Here is a 23,683-nt window from a genome sequence, read left to right as displayed (position 1 = left end):
CCACCATTTGTCACAGTCAACCAACCACCTCATGTAGTTGAATTAGAGACAGCAGCAGTCCCATAGATGATGTTTCTGAATCCCCTGGCCATCCCTCTTTGCTGAACGCAGAGGGTCTTCCACCCTCAATGGAAGATTTCATCACCACTACTAATCTTCATCGGGGGGGGGGGGGGGGTTGTCCGTTCAGCTTCTGTATATGAAATAGGGTTGCCAGGTTTTTTCATACAGCCATACAGTTGCCAGGACACATGAGGCAGGCCTATATAAGGGCCACCTTCAAGAGTGTCCGTCTCCTCTTGGGACTTGAGATTGTCTTTATATAACACTTCCCCACATGCCACTCACCTCAGTGGCTTGGGCAGGCAGAGTTAAGAACAGAAAGAGGGACTATCAGCTGTGATTGGAACACATAGACCCCCACAGCATTTGGTATGTGGTTTGAGATCATTTTGTTGTATATCAAATGCTTGGGTGTCATTCCATTGTGATTGTAGCTAAAGCCCCATCTTTCAAACATCGCAACTGGATTTGGGTGCAATCCCATGTGGGTCACCTGTGGGTCAGGATTTTCACTCCCCAAGTTTGGGATGCCCTGTACAAAACAAGATGTCTGGAAGTCTAATATGGAATGGTTGCCATTTTGGTATTTGGCTTAGACCGCAGAAAATGTTGAGCTGGTCCTGGCACATATTACACAGTATAGACAAACAACCATTCCACCATGATTAGCCCAGAAGCTGATAAAAGGTCCTCTCTCCATTCCAATTGCCATTGCTCTGGCCTTGGAAGAAGAAAAGAAGAGGCAGTATCTACTGGACATAATCCCTGCCCCCACTGGCATCCCCCTTTCCTTGTGTGTCATGTCTTTAGATTGTAAATATTAGAGGAGGGAACTGTTCTCCCCCTTTTTTTCTTATAATGCACATTGTACACTGACAACAATAACAACAACATAACCAATACTGGTAACACTGTGCAAAAGTAAAGTAGCTAGAAACTCCTGTAAGGAGCAAAACTTTGAATGCTAACTCAGACTACCCTTTCCCCTTCTCTCCTTACCAGTTGAAATTTTCTACTTTAATTTGTTTTTGTTGTTGTTACTGCATGTTAAAGCAAACTTCAATAACAATATTAATTTAAAAAGAAAGCAAAAAGGATATATTGGAGGAGGTATTGAAAAAGGAGGGAAGGTTAAAACAGGTACTCTGAACATTAAAAGTCAAGGAAATGAAAAAATAAGAAAGGGTCATTATCTCATGCTGTGCAGTAGGAAATGGGATGGATAAAAGGAGGAGTTAATTGCTTAGTTTTAAAAAGTGGAATATGGATGTGTTGTGCAGGTATTATAGAATATGGAAGTATTCTTATAAGAGAGGAGTGGTAAAAGAAAGAAAAAGGAAAGAGTAAACTTTCTAACAAGACTTTAGAATAGACACAGGTGTGTAGCTAAAAGACAGAATAGAAATCATTAAAACTATGTTAGATACCCAGAAACTTATCAGTGTGTGAGAACTACCTAAGGGGCTGTACAGACCACCCCTTTGGAGCAGCATCCCACTGCCCCTTTCCTCATCGGATTGGGGCTGCGGCAACTGCATGCCACGGCCCTGATCCAGCTATTTGCTGGTGCTAAAAAGAATGGCAGAATGCTGTTGCTTTTACTTCCAGCAAAAAGGTGCCCTTGCCACTGCAGCAGCACCTTTTTGCCATTTCTTTGGCACAGAAACGCCATGGATCCACCCGCCGTCTGGTTGGCTTGGTGGCTTCCTGGCAGCTTGGGGGTGGAGCCAGGGCATTGGCATGCGGTGTGCAGTCACCATGCCCCCCACTCCACTCTGATGCCGGCCCTTTTGGCTGGTCTGTACAGCCCCCCTCAGTCTTTGAGAAGGACTTTATAGCTTCCAAAGAAGCCCTGTTCACCTTCCATGGCAAATTCCCATTGAGAGACCTTGTCTAATCCTTCTTTAAAGGTGTTTGAGCTGGTTACTCTCACAGGTCTGTTAGCAGAACAATCTATACAAGAAGAATCACTGCCCCAGTTAAGGTGGCTTTGAAATGAGATTAGACCAAAATTCTTAGCCATAATTGCTCTGTGGAGCCTACAGTCCAAAGAAGGAAACACATCTTCAAATTGAATGCCAGCATCTCAGAGCAAACAGAGAAAGTCTGGCATCTCCTGAAGATAGCTGACAAGCTATTATTGGAGTGCATACATTTTTAATAAAATAAGAACAAGATTGAAGGCTATTATAATGGAGTCTCTATTTAGTTCAGTTGCTTTAGTGTTAATATCTTACTAATTTATTGGGGTTCACTAGGCTTCTACAATGAGAGGTGAGATCTCTTGTGAGCAGGAATGAACATTTGTACATAAAAATAAGAAGAAGCCTCAGAAGTAACAGTTTAACTCTTAAAAAGGCAGATTTGGAAATTGGTATTCCAACTAAGTATGCAGAGGGGTTATTTTCAGTAATCCATTTCCCACCCATTTTCCATTAATGATGTTTGGATTATAATATGATTTACTTTACAATAAATTAAAGATACAATAAAAGTTGTTGTTGTTGTTTGTTGTTGTTGTGTGCCTTCAAGTCATTTATGACTTAACACAAACCTGTTTTCTTGGCAAGATTTACTCGGAAAGGGTTTACTTTTGCCTTCCTCTGGCTGAGACAGAGTGACTTGTCCAAGGATACCCAGTAAGTTTTCATGGCCAAATATGGATTCAAACCAGGTCTCTAGGGTCGTAGTCCAACACTCAAATCACTACACCATGCTAGGTATGAAAAATACACAGTATACGTTAACCTAATCCAGTGATGGCAAACATATGGCACGTGTGCCAGAGGAGGCACTCAGAGCCCTCTCTGTGGGCACATGTGCCGTCGCCTCAGCACAGAGTTTGCCAGAGTTTGTTACTAGAAAGCCAGAAGGACACAGCACTTTGCAGTAAATAAATGGGGCCTGGGTTGCAATTTGGGCACTTGGCCTCTAAAAGGTTCACCATCACTGACCTAATCTATAGATACACTTATGGATTGCTTATAGAATGACTTACTAGATGTTTCCTTGATCAGAAACAATGTTGAGATGGACTGTGGAATGATGTGGATAAATTTGATATCATCACCACAAAATACTGTCTGTAACCTGTGTGTGATGAGATGGGATTTCTTCCATCATCACTCTTGTCATTGTCCTTGAAATTTAATTGGTGCTGGTTTCTCAGACCTCCATGGGGAGAACTTTGCTTTGCACTCACAGAGTGATATTCAGTAGCAGTCATATCAAATGTCTTGAGTGTTTCCTTATTCCAGAGATCTCCCAGGGCTTTAACAGGATTGGTAGCTTGAGTGACAGGGAAAAAATATGCTCACTAACCCCTATATGTTTCAGAACTTAGTAAAATCAAGAGGCCAATCTGAAATGTGTCCATCTGTTTCTTTTGTAGTTCCCTTGTGTATACACTGGTTCTCAATTTTAATAGAATTTCTTGTCAAATGGTCCAACAAAATAGAACCTCTTAATGATAAAGTACATGAATTATGGGAATAAGACCAAGGATTAAATCTATAGCACCTAGCTATAAATCAAGATTTATATTCCATATAAAAGCTCACTTCATGGAAGCTATGAATTAATGTTTCACCAGTGCACTGGTTAATATAATCTTTCTTGAGTCACTCACTTTGCAGGAAGGGTAAAACACATCCTATTTAGGCAGTTAGTAAGAAAAATCTGTGCCAGAGATTTTGCCATCCGCCAAAGCAGCAGAACTTGGATATGTTATTATTTTTTTCACAATAACATCTGGAGTAGCCACCATGACCAGCAGTCATGCTGGCTGGCAAGTTTTGTGAATTGCAGTCCAAAATAAAAACTTTTCCCAAATTCTACAGGGCAGACAATACTCAGGTAGATAGACCAGTGTTCTACCTTATATACTCATGTACAAGTTGACCTTCAAGGGAAGGTTTTAGGGCCAAATCATGTCTTTTGATATGACCTGTGGAAAGGTCGAGGGTAAAACTTAGGAGCATGTAACAAAAGATGTAAAGGAGAAAACACCTTGTCCTTCTGCTTTTTCAGACCTTTCCTGACCACCTAACACCACTTCCCTGGTGCTGGAGGAGAAGGTTTTAACATTGGATTGGGAAGGGAGGGAAGTGGAGCTAAATGGGATGTTTGGAAGGGAGAGATATCCGGAGGAGGAGGAGGATGGGGAGAGAAGATTTTAGCGTTAGATTGAGAAGGGAATTACTTCTTTTACAAACACATACACACATAGAGAAATCACTACCTAGGCACATTGATGGTTCTTCTTTCAGGACCTTTCTAAGCTGTATTATTGTACTGACCTGTATATAAGTCAACTCAGGATTTTAAGAGTCAATTTTTGGGCATATTTTTTTCAACTTATAGTCGTGTATAGATGGTAACTGTATCAAGCTGTTTTGCGTGCTCATATAAATATATTTTTCATACTAAGAGTGTTAAGAGCTATATTTTATGATTTCTTATTTTATGACTCCATTGTTATGTATATATCAGGTTTATTATAAACTTATCTAAAAGAAGAATCCAGAAACCATGATTCTACTCTAAAGAAGTCACACACTCTCCATGCACCTTGTTTTTCTGCAAAAATATGTTTGGAAGTGCCTTTTTCCCACTTCAGGTTGCTGCACACTGCCAAAGAATGGGGCATACAGCCATTGATGTGATCCAGGGGCCTGATGTTTGTTCCCAGACTCACATAAGTTGACGATTCTTGGAGTAATTCCTTTTGGATTGCTTCTTAGTTCACATAATAGAATGAATAAGATAGTTTTAGTCTAAAAACTATTTCTAGACTAGAAGTTGCCTAATTGTGTTAACTACCACTTTTCAATTACTGTATGATAAATGTGATTTCAAATGGCTGCATTTTCAGTGGCCTGTTACAGACTGCCAAAATAAAGCTGCTTCGGGTCTCTTTGGAGGTATGCTATTTAAATGCTGCATGCATCCTAAGAGTCCGGAGGTCGCACCAAAGCCACACTCCATTCCTGAGCACTGGAGTGCAGCTTTTGGTGCAGCTTCCGGATTCTTAGGATGCATGCATCATTTAAATAGCATACCTCCAAAGAGACCCGAAGCAGCTTTATTTTGGCAGTCTGTAACAGGCCAGTGTTTTCTTAATAACTGTGCAGTTATAAATAAATAAGTTCTATGCCTTACTGAAGCTTTTCTGTCACTGTAAAGTTAATGTTCATGCTATTTTTATCCCCTAGTTAATTACTAGAGGTACATTAAGTTGAAATAAGCTTGTTTGAAGTGTATGCAAGCAGAACGTATGTTTGGATTTTGATTGGATTCAGTTTTCTGTTGGTTCATAATCATGTTTATTCAAGTAGAAAAGATTGGCACCATAAAACAATATATTGTATTCAGATCCTATGAATTTCTGTTGCTGCTATTTTTAAATTTTAAATAAATATTCTTATCTTTATAGTTTTAGGGAAGTAGGGAAAAAAACCTTAGAGACAAAATAAGAAGGCAGTCTCAAATCGTTATTCTGCAGCTGCCATCATTTTGAGTGATGTACTTGTAAAATAGTGTTTGGGCAGAGCTAAACTGATAATTTTTAAGGTCTTAGACTGTAATGTAAAAATAGTTAATGTAGGAAAATGGTTAAACAGTATTTTATTTTGCTGTATCTACCATATTGCTTTGTATACATATATTCATAATATAACTGAAAATTACTGGTAGATAAATGTCATCTTGTTGTCCTATGTTACGTTCTAGCCTGAACATATATGCACAGGGGTGTCAATAGGGGTGTGTGGGGTGTTTGGACTGCACCAGATGATACTCTTAAGGGTGTGTGTGACACCACTGCTCCTCAGACATCTTCCTTTTGGCAGAAATAGGCTGTAGTGTTCGCCTGCATGCCTTTAAAAAGCTGAAAAGATGGTGTGATTGAGGTGAGGCTCAGTGGGAAGAGAAAAAAGAGCCGCCAGGATTTTTTTTCTAAATGCAAATTTTATTTTTATTCTTTATTTTTTATTCTTTTTTAAAAAAGTAGAATAAATATTATTTTAATTTTTTTTTACAAACATCACATCTTTCCAAATTTTCACATTAAACAACGTACATGCAAATACATTTAGGCTGTGCATATGATATTGTAATTTAAAGGTATAATTTCAATTTTGCTAGTTGTTTATGGCACAGCTATTTCCATTTCATTCAGTGATATATGGGTATTATGATTTACGAGTAACATTAGTACAAAAGACATTACTAAAGCCAAGGAGTGGTATGGGAGGAGGCCAATGGGGAATGTGACACCCTGAGTTACTGCAGCAGGTGAGACCAACCCTGGTGATGCTACTGTATATGCAAGGGGATCTTGCAGCACCTTTGATACTAATTATGTTAAAGAAGTTGTAGCATAAGCTTTGTAGACTTGGTCTACATTTCTATGCAGATGCACTTGGTCTTTACTTCATGGAAGCTGCATATTATATATATATATATATATATATATATATATATTCTCAAATTGAGTACCGTGTTCATTTTATGCTGCAATTGTGACTTCAAAAGAAAAATTATATTGGTGCTACTCAAAGTGGTAATTTGTGGACTAGAGCCAGCCTGTGACCCATTAGCAATAATAATAATAATTGCCCACACTACACATCAGAAAAGCACAGTTCTAAACAATGTATTTGAACAACTACAAACATGTTGATCCAGTTGTGAAATCATTTCCCCCATATTTAGTGTCTGCCTACAGCTAGGGTGAGTATTGCATGGCCATCCAGATGTGGTTGAATGAGAACTCATAGTTTCCTTATTCAGCACAGCCAGTAAAAAGCCAGGGAATGCTGGAAATTTATGTTCAACATCATATAGAAGGTGGATGATTGTCAGGAGTTAATATGCTATTTGTAATGCACTTACATTAGTCTGCAAAATGTAAGTCTTTATCTTTGTAGTGGGTAATGTGTGGCCTTCTGGATAGAACAGAACCACTGAATCAATGAAACTTACATAAGTGTTGACTTACCAAATTATTGTTGATTTAATGGCCTGTTACAGACAGCCAAAATAAAGCTGCTTCGAGTCACAGTGGAGGTATGGTGTTTCAATGATGCACGCGTCCTAAGAGTCCAGAAGTTGCACCAAAGCCACGCTCCAGTCCTTAGGGCTGGAGCATGGCTTTGGTGCAACTTTTGGACTCTTAGGCCGCATGCATCATTGAAACACCATACCTCCACTGTGACTCGAAGCAGCTTTATTTTGGCTGTCTGTAACAGGCCAATTAATTGTATTTAGTCCTCTGACTACAACTTCTCATCTCTCCCCCCTGCCCTGGACTAAAAAGGTAGAAGAAATGGGATTGTTAATCGTTTCCAGGATGAATGGCCATGCTAGTCTGCAACCTACAAAGTGCACAAATGTTCATACAAAATAAAACTCATTAGTCATTAGGGTGTTATAAGACTTTTTATTGTTCATGCTTTGATTCTTAGTTCCAAATCCTGCCTCTTTCCCTTTTTAAAAATATAGGTGGATTGTGCCCTCTCTCTGGTTCGCCTTGGCATGGAGAGGAACATTCCTGGTCTCCATTCCCTCTGTGACAATCTTGTTACACTGGAGACACTTGTTTATGAGACTGGGTGTGATGTAACCTTGAACCTGAAAGAACTACAACAGATGAAAGATACTGAGAAACTGAGGCTGTTAATGCTGACTGTAAGTGTTGGTTTTTATATTGATGGACTAGGTCTCTGTTATGAAATTAAATTTCATCCTGTAGAACTTGAAATCCTGTAATCTCTAAACATAACCAGTTTATTCTGTTTAGGATTTATGCTCAGCATTTCTTGAAAGCCCCCTGGATGCTGGTTCAAGGTTCCACATTGTTACAACAAAACAAATTCCTCTGATTTAGAGTTTTTAAATATACTAAACTCATGTGTGGGATCATGGCCTGACTGCTCTTTCTACATGAGATAAAAGTGATATAACCTCACCTATATTCCAGTATCATTGATTTTTTGGGTTGGGTGATGGAATAGAGTTTTTATAGATGCCCGAAAGGATTGCTAGCTTCCCATCAGGAAAATATTCCTTTTTCACCATCCTCTGCAAATCAGCTGTTTTGTATGTTCACTGAGTAGTGTAGGGTGGGGTGGCATCCAGATAGATCATTCCTGTGTTGCTCTGACAACATCTCTGAAAATAAAATGCTATAGGTCAGGTTCCTTATGGCATTGCTGCTCACACCATAGTAACCGTGGCTTACCTCTCCCATAAAATGAATATAGTGTATTGTGTAATGCTGTTCTTCACTTTAATGATCTGGAAACTTCATTTAATACTGAATATGTGTTCAGCTTTTTTATCACATCATCATCATCATCATCATCATCATCATCATGCATGTCAGGTTCATCCTACTTCTCCTCTGAAAAATTGTGACAATAATAACTGGAAGCTATGTGACAATATATTAAACAACAAAGTCATTAAAATAATTTCATTAATCAGTCAACATCAAAATAGTTTAATAGTCTAGTTTTAAGAAACAAGACTGGAAGAGATGTTTCTTTGCTAATAAAGTGATTTATATCAGCTCAGTTTGTCTTGTATCCTACTATGACAGCAACATTTTAAGTGGTCCCAGAAAAGAAAGTTTAATATTGTGTCATTTTTTATTCTTTTGTAATTTCAACCATTTTATAATGTTGTTTAAATGTGGTCCTCTTCCTAAAGTGTATTCATCTTTCCTTAATGTACAACCATTGACATTTCAGTCGCCAGAAGACAAGTATGTGAAAAATGCATACCAGTGGATGGTCCCGTTTCTACATCGCTGTGAAAATGAGTCTCCTGGGATTGCTAATGAGCTTTTAAAAGAGTATTTGGTAACACTGGCAAAAGAAGACCTGACATTTCCTCTGAAAATCTTTCAGCATTCAAAGCCAGCAGTAAGTTCAGCTTATCAACTGTAAATTTATGTACCTGAACACTTCATCTCCCCCACACCCTACTCACAAGTTACATTTGCAAATACATTTAATTGTGTTATTTGTTTTACTGATCAGTTTTGGAGATGGTCGCCATTTTACAGCTTTTTGGGACTAAACATTTATCTTTTCAATGGTAACACTTGTTCTTTAAACAAGGTTACAGAGGAATTTCTATTACACAACTAATCTGTATCAGGATGTCAGAATATACCTTCAACCATTAATCACTTCTACAACCGACTGGGTAATTTTAGCACAAGGGGGATCTCTGCTGAATGTCACTTCAATGTTGTTCTTCTGTACTGTTTAATGTTTTGTTTTGTTTTTAAGCTTTTCCCCAATTCCCCCTCCCCCCGCCAACCCCCTGTACAGTTTTTATGTTTTTGTCTGCACTGAAATTACAAGAGTCCGTGTGGTGTAGTAGTTTGAATGTTGGACTAGGACATTGGCAGACTGAGTTTGAATCCCCACTCGGTGATGGAAACTCATGGGGTGACCTGGGGCAAGTCAGATCACACACTCTCAGCTTCAAAGGCAGACAGAGACAAGCACCCCTCTGAAGAACCTCACTTTAGGGTTGTCTTGAAGGCAAACAACAACAACAGCAGCACTGAAATGCCACTGTTAAGCTTCTGCACATGTTCCCAGTTGTGGTTCTTTTACCCAGGGGGACACTCAAAATTTATTCTTTATCTGCATCTTGAAGTAGTACAACTTATTTTATGCTTTGCTGCAGATGTAGAGTTCATCTCAGAGTAAGGAAGAAGGGATTTTCAGTGGCAGGCAAGAAGGTAAAATGCTGAAAGGTGGGAAACCTTATCTATTTGAGGGTTGTTTAACCATCTGTGAAGATAAGAGAGAGTATCAGCCAGCTTTGTGGAAGCCAACAAAGGTTAGGCCAGATGCAGCAGACTAAAACATCCTTTCTATTAAATATTTCCATGCATTTGTTGTATATCCGGGGCAACAACATTCCATTGGCTGGTATCTAGAATTTGGGGGAAAGTTACATTTTTGGTCTATAACTCCTAGAATCCCTCAGTCAGTATGGCCAATGTTTGTGTTGCTGAGGTGTAGTCTAAAGAACTGTCTTTTCCAAGTTTTAAAGATACTTAGTTGGTATTGCATCAGAGAATGGTTTGCCACTTTTCTTTTTTAGAGACAGATATCTTCTATCATCAGAGGAATACCAACTGGAAACCACTCACGACTTCAAGTTTATTCTTCATTAAACCAGGCTTTTGCATACAGCCACAGAAACAAGTCACTATCATATTCAAAGATAGTTAAAGTAAAACAGTTGAGTTGGTAATAAAAACATTAAAAAATTGGTCTGAGATTATATCTTGTCACAAGACAGGATAAATATATCTTTCTTTATCAAAAATAATTTGACATAGTTGGCTGTTCAATAGGATGCATAATCGTGAGTTGCTGCTAATAAAAATGTCTGGTGTTTTTGAGGTGATAGCATCTCTAATATTAATAATAACAGGGTAAAGGTATTGAGGTCTTATATCTAAATACACAGAGCATTCCAGGAAAAAAATGACATAAATGTTCCATATTTTTACAGCAATACTTCATACTTCCACAACTGAAATGTTGGATACTGAAGTTTGCATAAGTAGCCACTTGGTTACCTTTGAAGAGCACAGCAGAATCTGGCAAGGGGAGCTGGCATTCAGTTTATACTTCTTGCCTGGGAGAAAGAACTCAATGAAACCTCTGAGTAGACATGCATAGGATCACACTGAGTGCACCTACACTGTAGAAATAATGCAGTTTGACACCGCTTTAAGTGCTATAATGCCATCCTATGGAACCCTAGGATCTGTAGTTTTAAAAGCTCCTTAGCCATCTCTGCCAAAGAGTCCTGGTGCCTCACAAAACTACAGATTCCAGGATTCGGTAGGATGGAGGCATGGCAGTTAAAGATCCAAAGCACACTGCAGAAATAATCCAGTTTGAGACTGCTTTATTTGCTCTGGCTGAATGCTAGGGAATTCTGGGAACTGTAGCTTTGTGAGACATTTAGCCGCCTCTGTCAAAGAGCTCTCAACTACAATTCCCAGGAGTCCCTAGCACTGAGCCAGGACAGTTAAAGAGGTCTCAAACTGGATTATTTGTGTGTTTTGGACAAAAGTGGTGTCAAGCTATATTATTTCTACAGTTTAGATGTACCCACTGTTAGCCTCAATTATTTCATACTAGGCATTTGCTCTGAATTTAACCACTAAAATGTGAAATGCAGAGATGGGGTGAGGAACGGCATGAGCTTTTGTTAAGAGATTAATGTGGTCTTTACATAAATTTGTAATAACTTTAATCTTTCTGAGGCATTGTTTTATAGCTACAGATCCAGATTTAATTCACATTTCTGCTTCTTAGGTCACATTTTGTTTGGATGTTCATTAATCCTTTACTTTTTTCACTGTGTACTGAAGTAAATTGGGTATATAGGGAAATGAACATTATAAAGTATAAGGAAACTATTTATGAACAGAGGACGGAGATCACATAATGTAGCTAAGCTAAAAGATTTAGAATTACAAATATTTTTATTTTAAAATATTTTAAATATTTTAAATGTCTCCCCTGCCAGGTAAATATTTAATATTTTAACATTTATTTATTTAAATAAATTGTCTGATGAAAAATATTGTGTTGTTGTTGTTGTTTAAATGAAACTAGAAATACAGTCTTGCTGTTCCAAACAACTACCAAGCTTATCAGTTCCAAGGCAGGTTCTATTCATAGATTCAGCTAGTATAAAATACCTATAATTGAAAATTATTAGAAATCTAGGAAAGCCTTTATAATGAACAAAACCCCCTAAATTAGTATTGCAGTTGCAATTATTCTGTTTGAGTCAGTTGACTGTCACAGAGATATTGGAGAAGCTAACTGCAAATTGAGAAAAATGTTCTAGAATTAAGCCATGGATTTGGTCTTTTCTTTTTCTTGTAGTGCCAACAAAAAATAATTTCAGATCAAGACCTGTTGATGACGATTGCCTTAGAATGTATATACAGCTGCAAACGTGATGACCAGCTGTCTCTCTGCTATGATATCTTAGAATGTCTGCCTCAGAGAGGTTATGGGTGAGTATTGCTAAGAACCAAGCTTTGCTGTTGGAGTAATGTTTTAAAAAGCAGAGCTAAGAAGAATTTTTCACAGATACTATCTTAAGTGATTAAAATATCCATACCCAATGTTCCCAGAATGTTGTGGCCAAGGGCTAATCACAACATGGGAAATAGGGATACTTTCTTTTTCTAGGTGGCAACACTTAAATTTGCAGATTACATCCTTCATGCTTAAAAACACATAAAAGTCTGGCGGAAGACATCATTTGTAGGCATGGTGAGAAATACAACATATATCTAAATAGTAGTTTGGGCTCTGCCTGACTTTTCATGTGTACATCCAATCTGTGTACATGCTTACTGGAACATCAGTGCTTCCATGGGTAGTTGAATTGTGTGACATTACCTAACTGCTCCCTGGGTTTGTTACATCTTGTAAGGAGAAGCCATAAGAAAGTTACCATACTGGTAGAGCACATGCTTCATATGTAGCAGGCCCTGGGCTCACTCCCAACTTTTTCAGACAATGCTTGGAAAGCCCCAATAGAGCAGCTACCAGTCCTGGAGATGTGAAGAATGCCCACAAATGTTCTTGTCCTTGACCAGAAAGGATGTTTCAACACATTGAGACACCCTGTCAATAAAAGAATCAACTGATATGAGGTTTTTCTCATTTTGTGTAAATAAAATGCTGCGTGAACATCACTTTCCCAACCTTGAAAAAAAAACACTAACATTTTTGTGCAGAAAACTATGGGGTTTTTTGTTTGAAAAACAATTGTTTTCCACCCAAAATGTCTGAAAACATGTGTGTGGAGGGGGGGGACACAGATAAAACCTTTTCTAATTTCACCCAGGAGGAAGAAGACTTTTGAAATTCTTCATTCGTGCAGAATTCAAAGATATAGCCCTGTTAGATTGTAGAATCAGTATTTAGAGAGATCTTGTAAAACCTTTGAGACTAACTGAAAGAAAGAGGTTGGCAGCATGACCTTTTGTAGACTTCAGTCTACTTCCTCACATACTTTTTACTTTTAAAAAAAGCATTTGAGGAAGTAGACTGAAGTCTATGAAAGTTCATTCTGTCAACCTCTTTCTTTCATTTAGTCTCAAAGGTGTTACAAGATCTCTTTACATCTTCATTCATGCAGGCAAAAATAACATAAGTGAAGATATTACGTTAGATGGACCAGTGGCCTGAGAAGCATTTTAAAATTATTTCTTACATATTTCTTGATCCCTGGGTGCTAAACCCTGCATCCTCTTCCACTGTGTGGGCCAGTTTAGCCACTGAAAAGGGTACTGATAAGGTGAATGGTAAGAAGTGAGGAGATGGAGTATTATGTGTTAACAGGCCTTTCAACATACAATGCATTGTAAGGCCCAAAACAGATGGGCAAGAAAGAATGGCTACCAGCTGCTTTGGAGGTGGGGCATGCAGGTGATGCACGTCTCCGGAGTGGCCGGAAGTCATTCCGCAGCTACCTAAGGTGGCTTGAAGCCGGCCAAAAAAGGAGCACTGAAAAAGTGCTCCTTGCCAGTGGCCCACTTAGGATCATAGCAGTGGATGGCTCTGGGACTGCAGCGTCCCGTTGTCATGGTCCCCAGACAAGCTAAGGCCAATTGGGGCTGAAGCAGCCAGAGATCACTCCATGCTGCCGGACTGCTTTGCCTCTAAATCATAATTTACCTGTATGTTAAAGAGAGAGGGTTTTTTTTGGATAGGCTATTTTCTAATTTGTCTTTTTCTTACAGGTAGTTTGCAATATAATTTATTTTATATTCTTTTCAGTGCTGAAACAGACATTACTAGCAGTCTTCATGATAAGGTTGATGAATTGGAACAAATTCTTAGGTAAGAATGTCCTCTCTCTCCTCTCTTTGATATGTTTACTTCATTAACACAACATTATATTTTGCACATGATGTAGCTATTATAACAACATTATGTTTAAATAAAAATTTCAATATTATTACAATCCAGAAATATTGGAAAATAATTAAGTAAAGTCCTCTGCACCATTGAATGCCTGTTTTGGAAGGTTCCGCAGTCCTCTGAAGCACATTTTGATGGAGTGTAATGGCCTACAGCAAAAAGAGGAATCATCCCACTGATGGAATTAGCTATGGTAATAGGCAAACAATATTGGACTTCTTCCATTGTAAATGCCCATTTATTTTGGAATGACACTTAGGGCTGAAACAGATGGCCCCCAAAAAACCGCAGCAACCCCACACCACACCCCCAACCTGTTTGGTTTTTTTTGGCACAAAAAGAAGTTCCCAAAGCCACTCTGTTTTGCGCTGGGAAAAAAGGTGCCTTTGTCTCTATGGTGGCAGTTTGTCAGAGCTCCAGTGGTATACGATGTCTAAATGCCATGCTACTGGAATGCTGAAAAACTGCTACCATGTGGGCAATGGGGCAGCTTCACGGTGTGTTCCCGGCATCTTTGGGGGCGTGTGTTGTGCATATACCATGCCCACAGGCCTCTGGGAAGATGCCACATTTTGCTGATCTGTTTTCCTGTAGAGACCCAGAATAGCTAATATCCAAATTCTGTATCTTATTTATTATCTCCAGAACAATTTTTCTTATGTAGCATACTAAAAGTAGGGAGAGGAAATGGTGAAAGGAGGTATTGTATGGGTGAAGAAAAGAAATATTGAGCCTACAAGTGGTCAGCTCTCATTGATTAAAGATTAATTTCTATTTTTAAGCTAGTGTGTCAATAAATGCTGATCTAAGTGGCCAGATATTTGTCCATTTATAGTTGTCAAATGTAAGCTGTTTGTTCAGGAGTGACAGAACAGCTGTTCCAGGTGCTCAGACCATTAAACATATAATTTAAAAATATGAGGGGGGGAATTACCCATTATTTCCTGTATTGCTGTGTGGTCATTAGGAAAGATTGATTTGTCCCTCTTTGAAAAACTCATGGTTTTGCCATTTAGATTACATTGCAGGGATGCAAATCTTCATAAATTTCATAGGAGCCCTGGTGGCGCAGTGGTTAAATGCCTGTACTGCAGCCATTCACTCAAAACCACAAGGTTGTGAGTTCAAGACCATCAAAAGGGCCCAAGCTCGACTCAGGCTTGCATCCTTCCGAGGAGGTCGCTAAAATGAGTACCCAGACTGTTGGGGGCAAATTAGCTTACTTGCTAATTAGCTTACTTGCTGTTCACTGCTATGAGCTTTGGAATGTTAAGGAAAAAGCAACATGGGACATACAGTGATTGAAATAAAACATGTATGTGAGAGTCAGGGTGACTCAGCAGAAGCAATTAAGAGCCACACAGGTGTAAATGGTAATGTGATTAACAAGTCCTGAATGCCAAGGACAGAAGTGCAAAGTGGGTAATTGAACACACCTGAGAATTGTTAAATGGTCAAGGCTGAGATGATGAAATCATCAATTCTGGATAGAAACAAGAGAACCAATGAGAGTGGATGTACACGCCCACTGGGTGGAAACTGACAAGAGTGGGTGGTATGATCCAAGGACTATAATAATGGCTATGATTCCTAATGTATTTTGTGGGTAGTAGCAGTGGGTAGTAGTTGTGGAGTATTGTTGTATTGGAGTTGTGTTGGATAGTTTTGGAGCTGTATATAGTAGAATAAAGTAGATCTTTTATATAAGACTACTGAGTTGTCTGGTGTCTTGAGTGAAGATACAAGAGCCAGCAGGATCCTGAAGAAGTGGGAAGACTTCTGTGGAAGCAAGAGTGAGAAGGCTTGGAGAGTTTGTCAGGGTCTTCAGCCTATTCTCTGTAACTCTGCTGCTTTAGAGCAAAGCTTTAACCACTGGCCAAAACTGGTCAGCGCCGGTGCGTAACAAGGTGGTGAGTTCGAGCCAGAGGTGAAGAGCTACAACTCCCATCATCCCTGACATGGAATAGCGGTATATAAATAAAACTTATTATTATTATTATTATTATTATTATTATTCTCACTGACAGGTTTTTTTTTTACCATGTGACCTAAATGTGACCTGTCTTTCCAGAGAAACATCTGTCTGTGGTCTTTGTTTTGCACTTTAAGAATATGAAATATTTTTTTTATGTATTTGGTGATACAACTGGGTTTTGTGATGGCAGGCTGGGGTTAAGCTTTTACTGAATGTTTAATGGTGCATATGATTATTTATTGCAGTGTATCAGAACTTCTGGAGAAACATGGACTCCAGAAACCAGTATCATTTGTAAAAGACACACAGAACAATCCAAAAGAAGCACGCAAACTAATGATTAGGTTGACCAGGCATACTGGCCGCAAGTGAGTAGTTCTTAGCAAAGAATGTTGAACTTCTTAACTGATCTTCTCTTTTCTCATCTATTTGTAAAAGAAGTATTTATTTCTAAGCATTTACAACAGGAATTCTCCTTTGGTCCGCTGAGCGCAGCCGTCTGAAGGCTGCACCCAGCGGACCAAACCAGGAAGGAGCTCCGAAACGGAGCTCCTTCCTGCTCCGCGGAAAGGGCGCATTATGCGTCCTGGCGTGGAGCGAGGACGTCACGTCCGCGCTGTCCCGTATAGAGGCGGCGCAGTCGTGACGTCCTCATGGCGGCGGCCGTTCCACACGGCCGCCGCCATTTTGTGCGTGTGGAGCTCGCACTAGGGTTAGGGGGGTGCGGAAGCACCACCCCTTTCTAACCCTAGTGTACGCTCCGCACACACAAAACAGCCCGTTTGTAACGGGCCTAAGACTTCTCTTTAGCACACAGCTACATAGGAGCCAGAAGATTTGTTCACTGCACATGGCATACACACAGATGAGATGGAGTAATTCTCTCTTAAGAATTTAGGGCTTGGAAACAGTCGTCTGCAGGAGTGGCAGCTGAATTTTCCAATATAGGAATGATTCCACAAAAGGAAGAAAAAAAAACAGAGGAGGGGCAATATAACTACAGCTTGGGAAAATTCCTTTTTTAGATTACAAATTCCAGAATTCTCTAACCAGCATATCCAGTAGTGAGGCTGCTTGAGGGATTTTGGAAGTTACAGTTAAAAAAATAATCCACAAGCTATGTAAAATGCAAGCACAAGGGAGCAAATGTATCAGTATATGTATTGGGGCGGTGATTTTGTGGCATGGGGCATTTAATGCATTGGGGATGTCTTAATTCCACATTGTGCATTATTGCTCATATGTGGGCAAACGGGGGAAGTCAAGCACAAGTTTCTTTTCCTTTCTTGAATCCACAGTTCATAGGAGCACAGATATAGTCCCAGTTTTAAGGACTAGTGAAAGTCAACATTGCAAAGAGTACAGCCTAGCAATTAAAGTATCTTATTATGATGATTTTGAATTTTCAATTTGAACCAGAATTCAGTCTCTGTGACTAGGGTAGCTGTAATTTGAAGACTTTAGATATAAAATCAAGGACCAGCATACTGGGTAAGCTCTTAGATTTCAAGTGAATCACTATGTCTCTAGATAAAAATCTCTCATTTGCTATGAACTCCATGGGCAAGCAACATTCTCTCAACCTTGGCTCTGTACCTGTCATATGGGTATAATAAAATCTGTCCCCCATATAGAAATGTCATAAGGATGCCTTATATATGAAGCACTGTATAAATTATCATTTAGCATGGGTGTATTTTTTTCCATCTACTAGTATGTTCTTCCCATGGGGGATAGTTGTGTAGCTTTTAAGATGAAGTATTTAATTTCCACATTGACACTTTCTCTGCAAACTATTTGCTTATAAATGTTGACCTTTATCTCTTAAAAGGCAGCCTCCAGTTAATGAGATACAGTGGATGGGATTGTTGCAAGATATGCTGGAAATGCAGCAGAATGTCTACACGTGCTTAGAGCCAGATACATGCTATGAGGTGACTCTTTTTGTTCTTCAGTATGTGAAAGACCTGTTGATAGCTTTATGTCCACTTGTACTAATTAACTTGCACATGTTATTCTTCTTTCCTGACCTGAAACAACAAATGCATGTTCACGATTTCTTCATATAGACTGCCAGGATCTGTGCAACAGGGGCTGCATCTGCACTGCAGAAATAATGCAGTTTGACATCACTTTAACTTCCATAGCTCAATGCTGTTTAATTCTGGGGCCTGTAATTTATTGGGGCGCCATAGCTCTCTGACAGAGAAGGTTGAATGTCTCTCAAAACTACCAATCCCAGAATTCTATAGCATTGAACCATGGCAGTTAAAGCAGTGTCAAACTGAATTATTTCTGTGGTGCAGTTGTAGCCAAGGTTTCAGAGTTGCCTCTCCATCTGGATAGGAGTTGGGTTCACCTTGCTAACATTCTTCTCTAAAGAGAGTCCTGGCTACCAGGTTATCCTCTAATGAGCCACCAAATGGGAGCATGTTATTTAAACATTGAACATGGAAGTCCCAGATTATGAAAGGTAACCTTGTTTTCTAGTTGACCTGAGGAGGTCAAGTTTTTAATGAACAAATACCAGATAGTGAAGGACTAGACTGACATCATATTTAACTACAGATGTCAGTGGGGGAAGTGTGTGCATGCACTTCATAGTAGAGAGAAGGGTCATGTGATCCTACTACATGTTCCTCTCCCTTAATCATGGATCACTCATGAGCTGCATTCCTTCTGCCTCACTGACCATGCCATTCTTCCCCCTCTCTGCTCAGTATTTTAAGAACATTCTTTGTATCTTATTTTAAGTTTGAAACCAATTAGCCAAATGTTTTGTCACCCTTTTACAAATGTTGCATAAGAGACACGTTTCTGACAAATTGATATGGTGTGTTTTGTTATCTTCAGGTTTTAAAATAGCTTTTAAAAAAAGCATCTCAGAATTTCTTGCCATTGAACAAACTAATTACAAAGCACTGGAGAATTATAAAAGACATAAGAAATGTAGAGGGGAAATTTGAACTTCTTAATGTACAACAACTGAAATACAATTGCTAACTAAACAATATATATAAAGATGAATGGCCTTCTTTATCAGTGTTATGTTTATTAAATGGTTCACTGAGCAGAAAGTTCATTTTTAATAATGTCATTCAGGGTGTGTAAAGAACTCTGATAGATGTTTTCCTGTTTGCATTTAAAGTGAAATGCAAAATTCTGTTTCTACAGAAAATTGTGTGTATATATTGAAGATGAATTTGTCATTAAGTGAATTATAGTTGAAGGCACACACCACACACACACACACACACACACACACACACTAAACAGTTGCTTTTTTGGAATATGCACAGTTTACTTGAAAATGCTCTTTATTCTGTAGTGTGGTATTTGTGTAAGTCTTTCTGCTTTATAACTTACCTTTGAAAATGTGACATGCTTTATCATTTTCATATTATTATCAGCCTTATTATGGTAGCTTATACACTTTATTGCTTATGGCTGCTAGTCTTTAAGACTCTTCGGAGATGTTGACAGCAAACTAGATTTTTTTTTTTTTGAAAAAAATGCAATTGGAAAATGGCATGTGGGGTGTAAACTGAAAACTAAAACTGATTCCTCCTTCAGAATGCATACACTAAGAATATATGTCATGTCAAGAACAAGGTATCACAATTATCGCACTTATTTCAAGATGACAGACATTAACCAAAATGTTGAATAGATTTCAGTATTAAACAGGCGTCATTGTGCCTTGCCAATACATTGGTGCATCTTCTAAAGAGGTATGATCAATTTGATGTGCATAATTTCTCTGCAAAGATTGCTTCTTGGCTTGCTGAAAGCCCAGAATCCATTTTTGACTTAGGATTTCTGTCTTGCTGTTTCACTTGTACTTCCTATGTTCCTAGTTCCATGAATTCCTTATAGAAAAATTTGGTGACAGTCCATTGCCCATTTTCTTCTGCTGGGTACAGCAATGTGATAATGTTGGCAGTTTTCAAGAACATATTCCATAGCACAATCCTTTTACCTAACCAATTGGAACAGTATCCAGGCCAAACAGATAATGTATGCCCCGATATATCTGAGAATTCACTGCACCATGCAGGGACTTATGGTCATCCTGCAGTGGAAGGAGGTATAGCTCTGTGGCTGAGCAGCTTCAATCCGTAACATCCCAAGGTAGGACTCAGGTAACATCTTGTCTGAAACCTTGGGGAGCTGATGCCAGTCAGGGTCACAGATGAGCCAGTGTGATTTTTAAGCATCCTTGGAAGGCAAAAAGCAGTGTTTCCTATGAGAAGCATATTAGATATGTTTTTCTTTAATCCTTTATTAAAATCTATTTGTATTGGTCTTGTCTTAGTGGAAAATTATCTCCATATATGTATGAAGAGAGATCCTGTAGCACCTTTGAGACTAACTAAAGAACAAGGTTGGCAGCATGAGCTTTCATAGACTTAAGTCTACTTCCTCTGAAGCATCTAGTGGGTTCTTCACATGCAGGCTTGTTAGCAGACACATTTCCCAAGCTTGACCAAATGCATTTGAGGAAGTAGACTTACGACTACGGAATTTATCACATGAGACGGATCCTGTGCAGAAACTTGTTTTAAAGTGAAAAAAAAAAAAAAACCAGCTAAAGCAGGTTGTTTTTCACACAATGTTCGGGGTTAACCTGAACAGAAATTAGAAATAACCCTCAAAAGACGATGTTTGCATTAGTGAGAAATAATGTGACATTAATCTGAATGCAAAGTCAAGAAAACCCTTCCCTTTTTACTTTTAGGAACTTCCCAAAAGTAAAAAGGAGTATGTTTTGTCAACTTTGTGTTCAGATTATTGTTGCATCATTTCTCATTGATGCCAACGTGTCTGAAAAACAACCCGCAAAAGCAGATTTTAAAATCCCATTTCTGCATGAGATTTAACCAATTTGCCTCCAATTTACCTCCGTATGATACAGTCCTATGAAAGCTCATGCTGCCAACTTCTTTCTTTAGTTAGTCTCAAAGATGCTACAAGATCTCTCTGCATACTGATACTCTCTACATACTGACTAACATGGCTATATCTTTGAATATCCCCATATATATTTGCTTAACAGTTTCGGTCCTTTTCTTTTTCTTTTTTGTAGATTTTTACAGAAAGTCTTCTGTGCTCAAGCCGGCTGGAGAACATTCACTTAGCTGGGCAAATGATGCACTGTAGTGTTTGGTCAATAGATCCTCCAGTTAGCACTGCTTCAAAAGGAAAACCACAATATAGAGTCTGCTATGAGAAAAGTATTGAATTGGTTTTGGCTGCTAGCAGAGAGTATTTCAATTCTTCAACCAGTCTGACTGATATATGCATGGATTTGGCCAGGTAAACCAGCCTACTTTCAGTATCATTCCCATCACCCTTCAGCTTTCAGAGCAGGATTGGGAAGAGTTCAGGCTTACAAGATCTGCATCCTTTTTCATTAGAATGGCAAGGTCTGTCAGTTGGGTTTTAGTGCCAAAACCAAAAGCTTGTACACATATCTTTTCACTCCTCCTATTTTCCTCTAAGAAATCTTGATATCAGAAATCTACTTTAGGAAGCGAAAAGGGGCTCATTGTTTCCATTATGGTTAAACTTTTGGGAGTCAGAAATCCTTAGTGTTGCACTTCAAGTATTCACTGGGAAATCTGTGGCCCCTTACACATGTAAACACTTTTCTTGAATGACTCACTTTATGCTGGCCTGTGGGCAGAGTTAGGGTGCAGCATCCGCATGCTGAATGCCCTAACACCGCCCCCAGAGCGCTGTTCTGGCTTGCACCGGTCCACACGGCGCATGCCATCATGACGCCTTTCTGGTGCTGCATCCACATGATGCAGCACTGAAGGGGTAACATAAGGTTGTGCTGCTGCGGCTATGACACCCCTTGGCGGGCACAAAAAGGACCCTTTTTTGTGGTTCCTTTTTGTGCTCTCCGGAGGTCAGATCGGGGCCGTGGCATAAGGTTGCCATGGCTCTGATTTGGTCAGCAAAGAGAAGGCTGCAGACCGCCCCTATGGCGCAGTCTGTCTAGCCCCCCTAAGTTACTTTTGAAGTTGCCATATATGTCCATATATGCTGGAAACTAAATGATGATAATTCTTTGATTATTCTAGAATGGGGCAGTCTGATTTGGCAACAGTTATTATTTATGTTTAGATAATTGCACTTCTATGTGTACGATCGTCTTTGACGATTATGTGAAGCTTGGGAAATGTGTCTGCTAACAGGTGTGTAGTATCACACTCACATTGTTTTAGTAACAAAAGAATTGTATTGGGTTCTAGTTGTTTTCTGAGCAACAGAAACAAGGTTTCAAGAATGTTGGTTTTAACCATTAATGCTATCAGTCAGTGCTTCTCAGGCTATTTGAAGTGAGGCACCACCATTTTTTTCTCCAATTTGCCACGAAATGACACCATATTCTTTCCATTGGCTACAACAGTTTTTCTTTCCTGGAAATTTGCCAGAGTCTGGCAGCCAGTGGCACAGGGTCTGCATTTACACATACCCACCAAGTAGCATTGTTTTAAGTGACCTAGCCTCGAAATGCATGGGCCAAAAGAAGTGGCTTCTGGACATTTTGACAGCATGGCATCCAGATGATGCATGCCCCCAAAGCATCTGGAAGCTGCTCCGGTGCTGCGATCCAGTCCTTTGGATCTGATCAAAAAGGAGCTAGAATAATCTGGCTCCTTATGGCAGCTAGCTTGGGTCCATGGCAGTGGTCTGCTTTGGAAGTGGACCGTGTGGTTGCTGCAGTCCCAGTGTTATTGCAGCCCACTTGCAGCCAGAGCGGCTTCTGGCCCCTCCTTGTGGGCCATCTGCTTTGCCCTGTCGTGCCTACTTATCTGAAGGACTGCTGGTCAGAGTATGAACTTCACTGTTATTGCAGCAAGCTGTTTTGAAGATACCTACTTGCAGCTACCCAGTTGTCAGACAAATGGGATGGTGCTTTTTCTAGTGTCACTTCTAAACACTGGAATGGACTTTCCCTAGAGTTGCATCCAATTTGCAGTCTCTCTCTCTCTCTCTCTCTCTCTGTGTGTGTTTGTGTGTGTGTGTATTTTGTGTGTATCGGGGGGGGGGGGAGTTTTTCAAGACACATCTTTTAAACTGTTTTTTAATTGTTTTATTGCATTTTCATCTGGTTATTGTCATTTTTAAAAAAATACACACCCACCCACCAACTCACCTATATAACCCCCCCCCCCACACACACACACACACACTTCCTTAGTGGGTTTCAGTACTTTAAATAAAAACAAGCAAATCCAAACCTGTATTTTGCCTCTATTAATTTTTCCCTGTTAGGGAATTTGGGCATGAGCAGCAATCAGCAAATACAAAGTTGTGGTTTTGGTACATTGTGATTATATATACATAAACAGCATAGCTGTGAAATAGAAATGTAGTTGCTGGCTGCAGAATGTCTTCTTGTGTCCACACCTGCACATTTTAAGAATGTGAGGCTCACATAAGTACTAAAGAGATGAAAACAAATTGATTTTTTTTTAAATGAGAAGACTTAGCAGCCTTGAGCATACACTGCTAAGGAAGTACTTGTAATTTATTTATCAACTGCCATAGGGCTGTGAAATATTTTACAGAACAAATAAAAAGACATAGCTTCTTACATCTTCCAGAGACCATGATGTACTAAAATAACATTCTTTAA

At 39.2% G+C, this 23,683-nt stretch overlaps 1 protein-coding gene across 1 annotated transcript in view; it reads left to right on the top strand.

Moving 5' to 3' along the window:
- Positions 1-23,683, top strand: part of NBAS (NBAS subunit of NRZ tethering complex) — a 217,437-nt gene that overhangs the window by 76,843 nt on the left and 116,911 nt on the right. Inside the window, exons 24-30 of the mRNA XM_089478023.1 lie at positions 7,567-7,752; positions 8,817-8,990; positions 12,003-12,136; positions 13,914-13,976; positions 16,278-16,400; positions 17,864-17,966; positions 21,119-21,348. Of these exons, the coding sequence (XP_089334149.1) occupies positions 7,567-7,752; positions 8,817-8,990; positions 12,003-12,136; positions 13,914-13,976; positions 16,278-16,400; positions 17,864-17,966; positions 21,119-21,348 (1,013 nt within the window). The remainder of the gene's footprint in view (positions 1-7,566; positions 7,753-8,816; positions 8,991-12,002; positions 12,137-13,913; positions 13,977-16,277; positions 16,401-17,863; positions 17,967-21,118; positions 21,349-23,683) is intronic.

Source organism: Sceloporus occidentalis, unplaced genomic scaffold (genome assembly GCF_023333645.1).
Source record: "Sceloporus occidentalis isolate IW3139 unplaced genomic scaffold, rSceOcc1.0.p SCAF_12, whole genome shotgun sequence".
NCBI classification, from domain to species: domain Eukaryota; kingdom Metazoa; phylum Chordata; class Lepidosauria; order Squamata; family Phrynosomatidae; genus Sceloporus; species Sceloporus occidentalis.
Note: the sequence above shows the minus strand (reverse complement) of the source record. Positions and strands in the feature narration are given on the sequence as shown.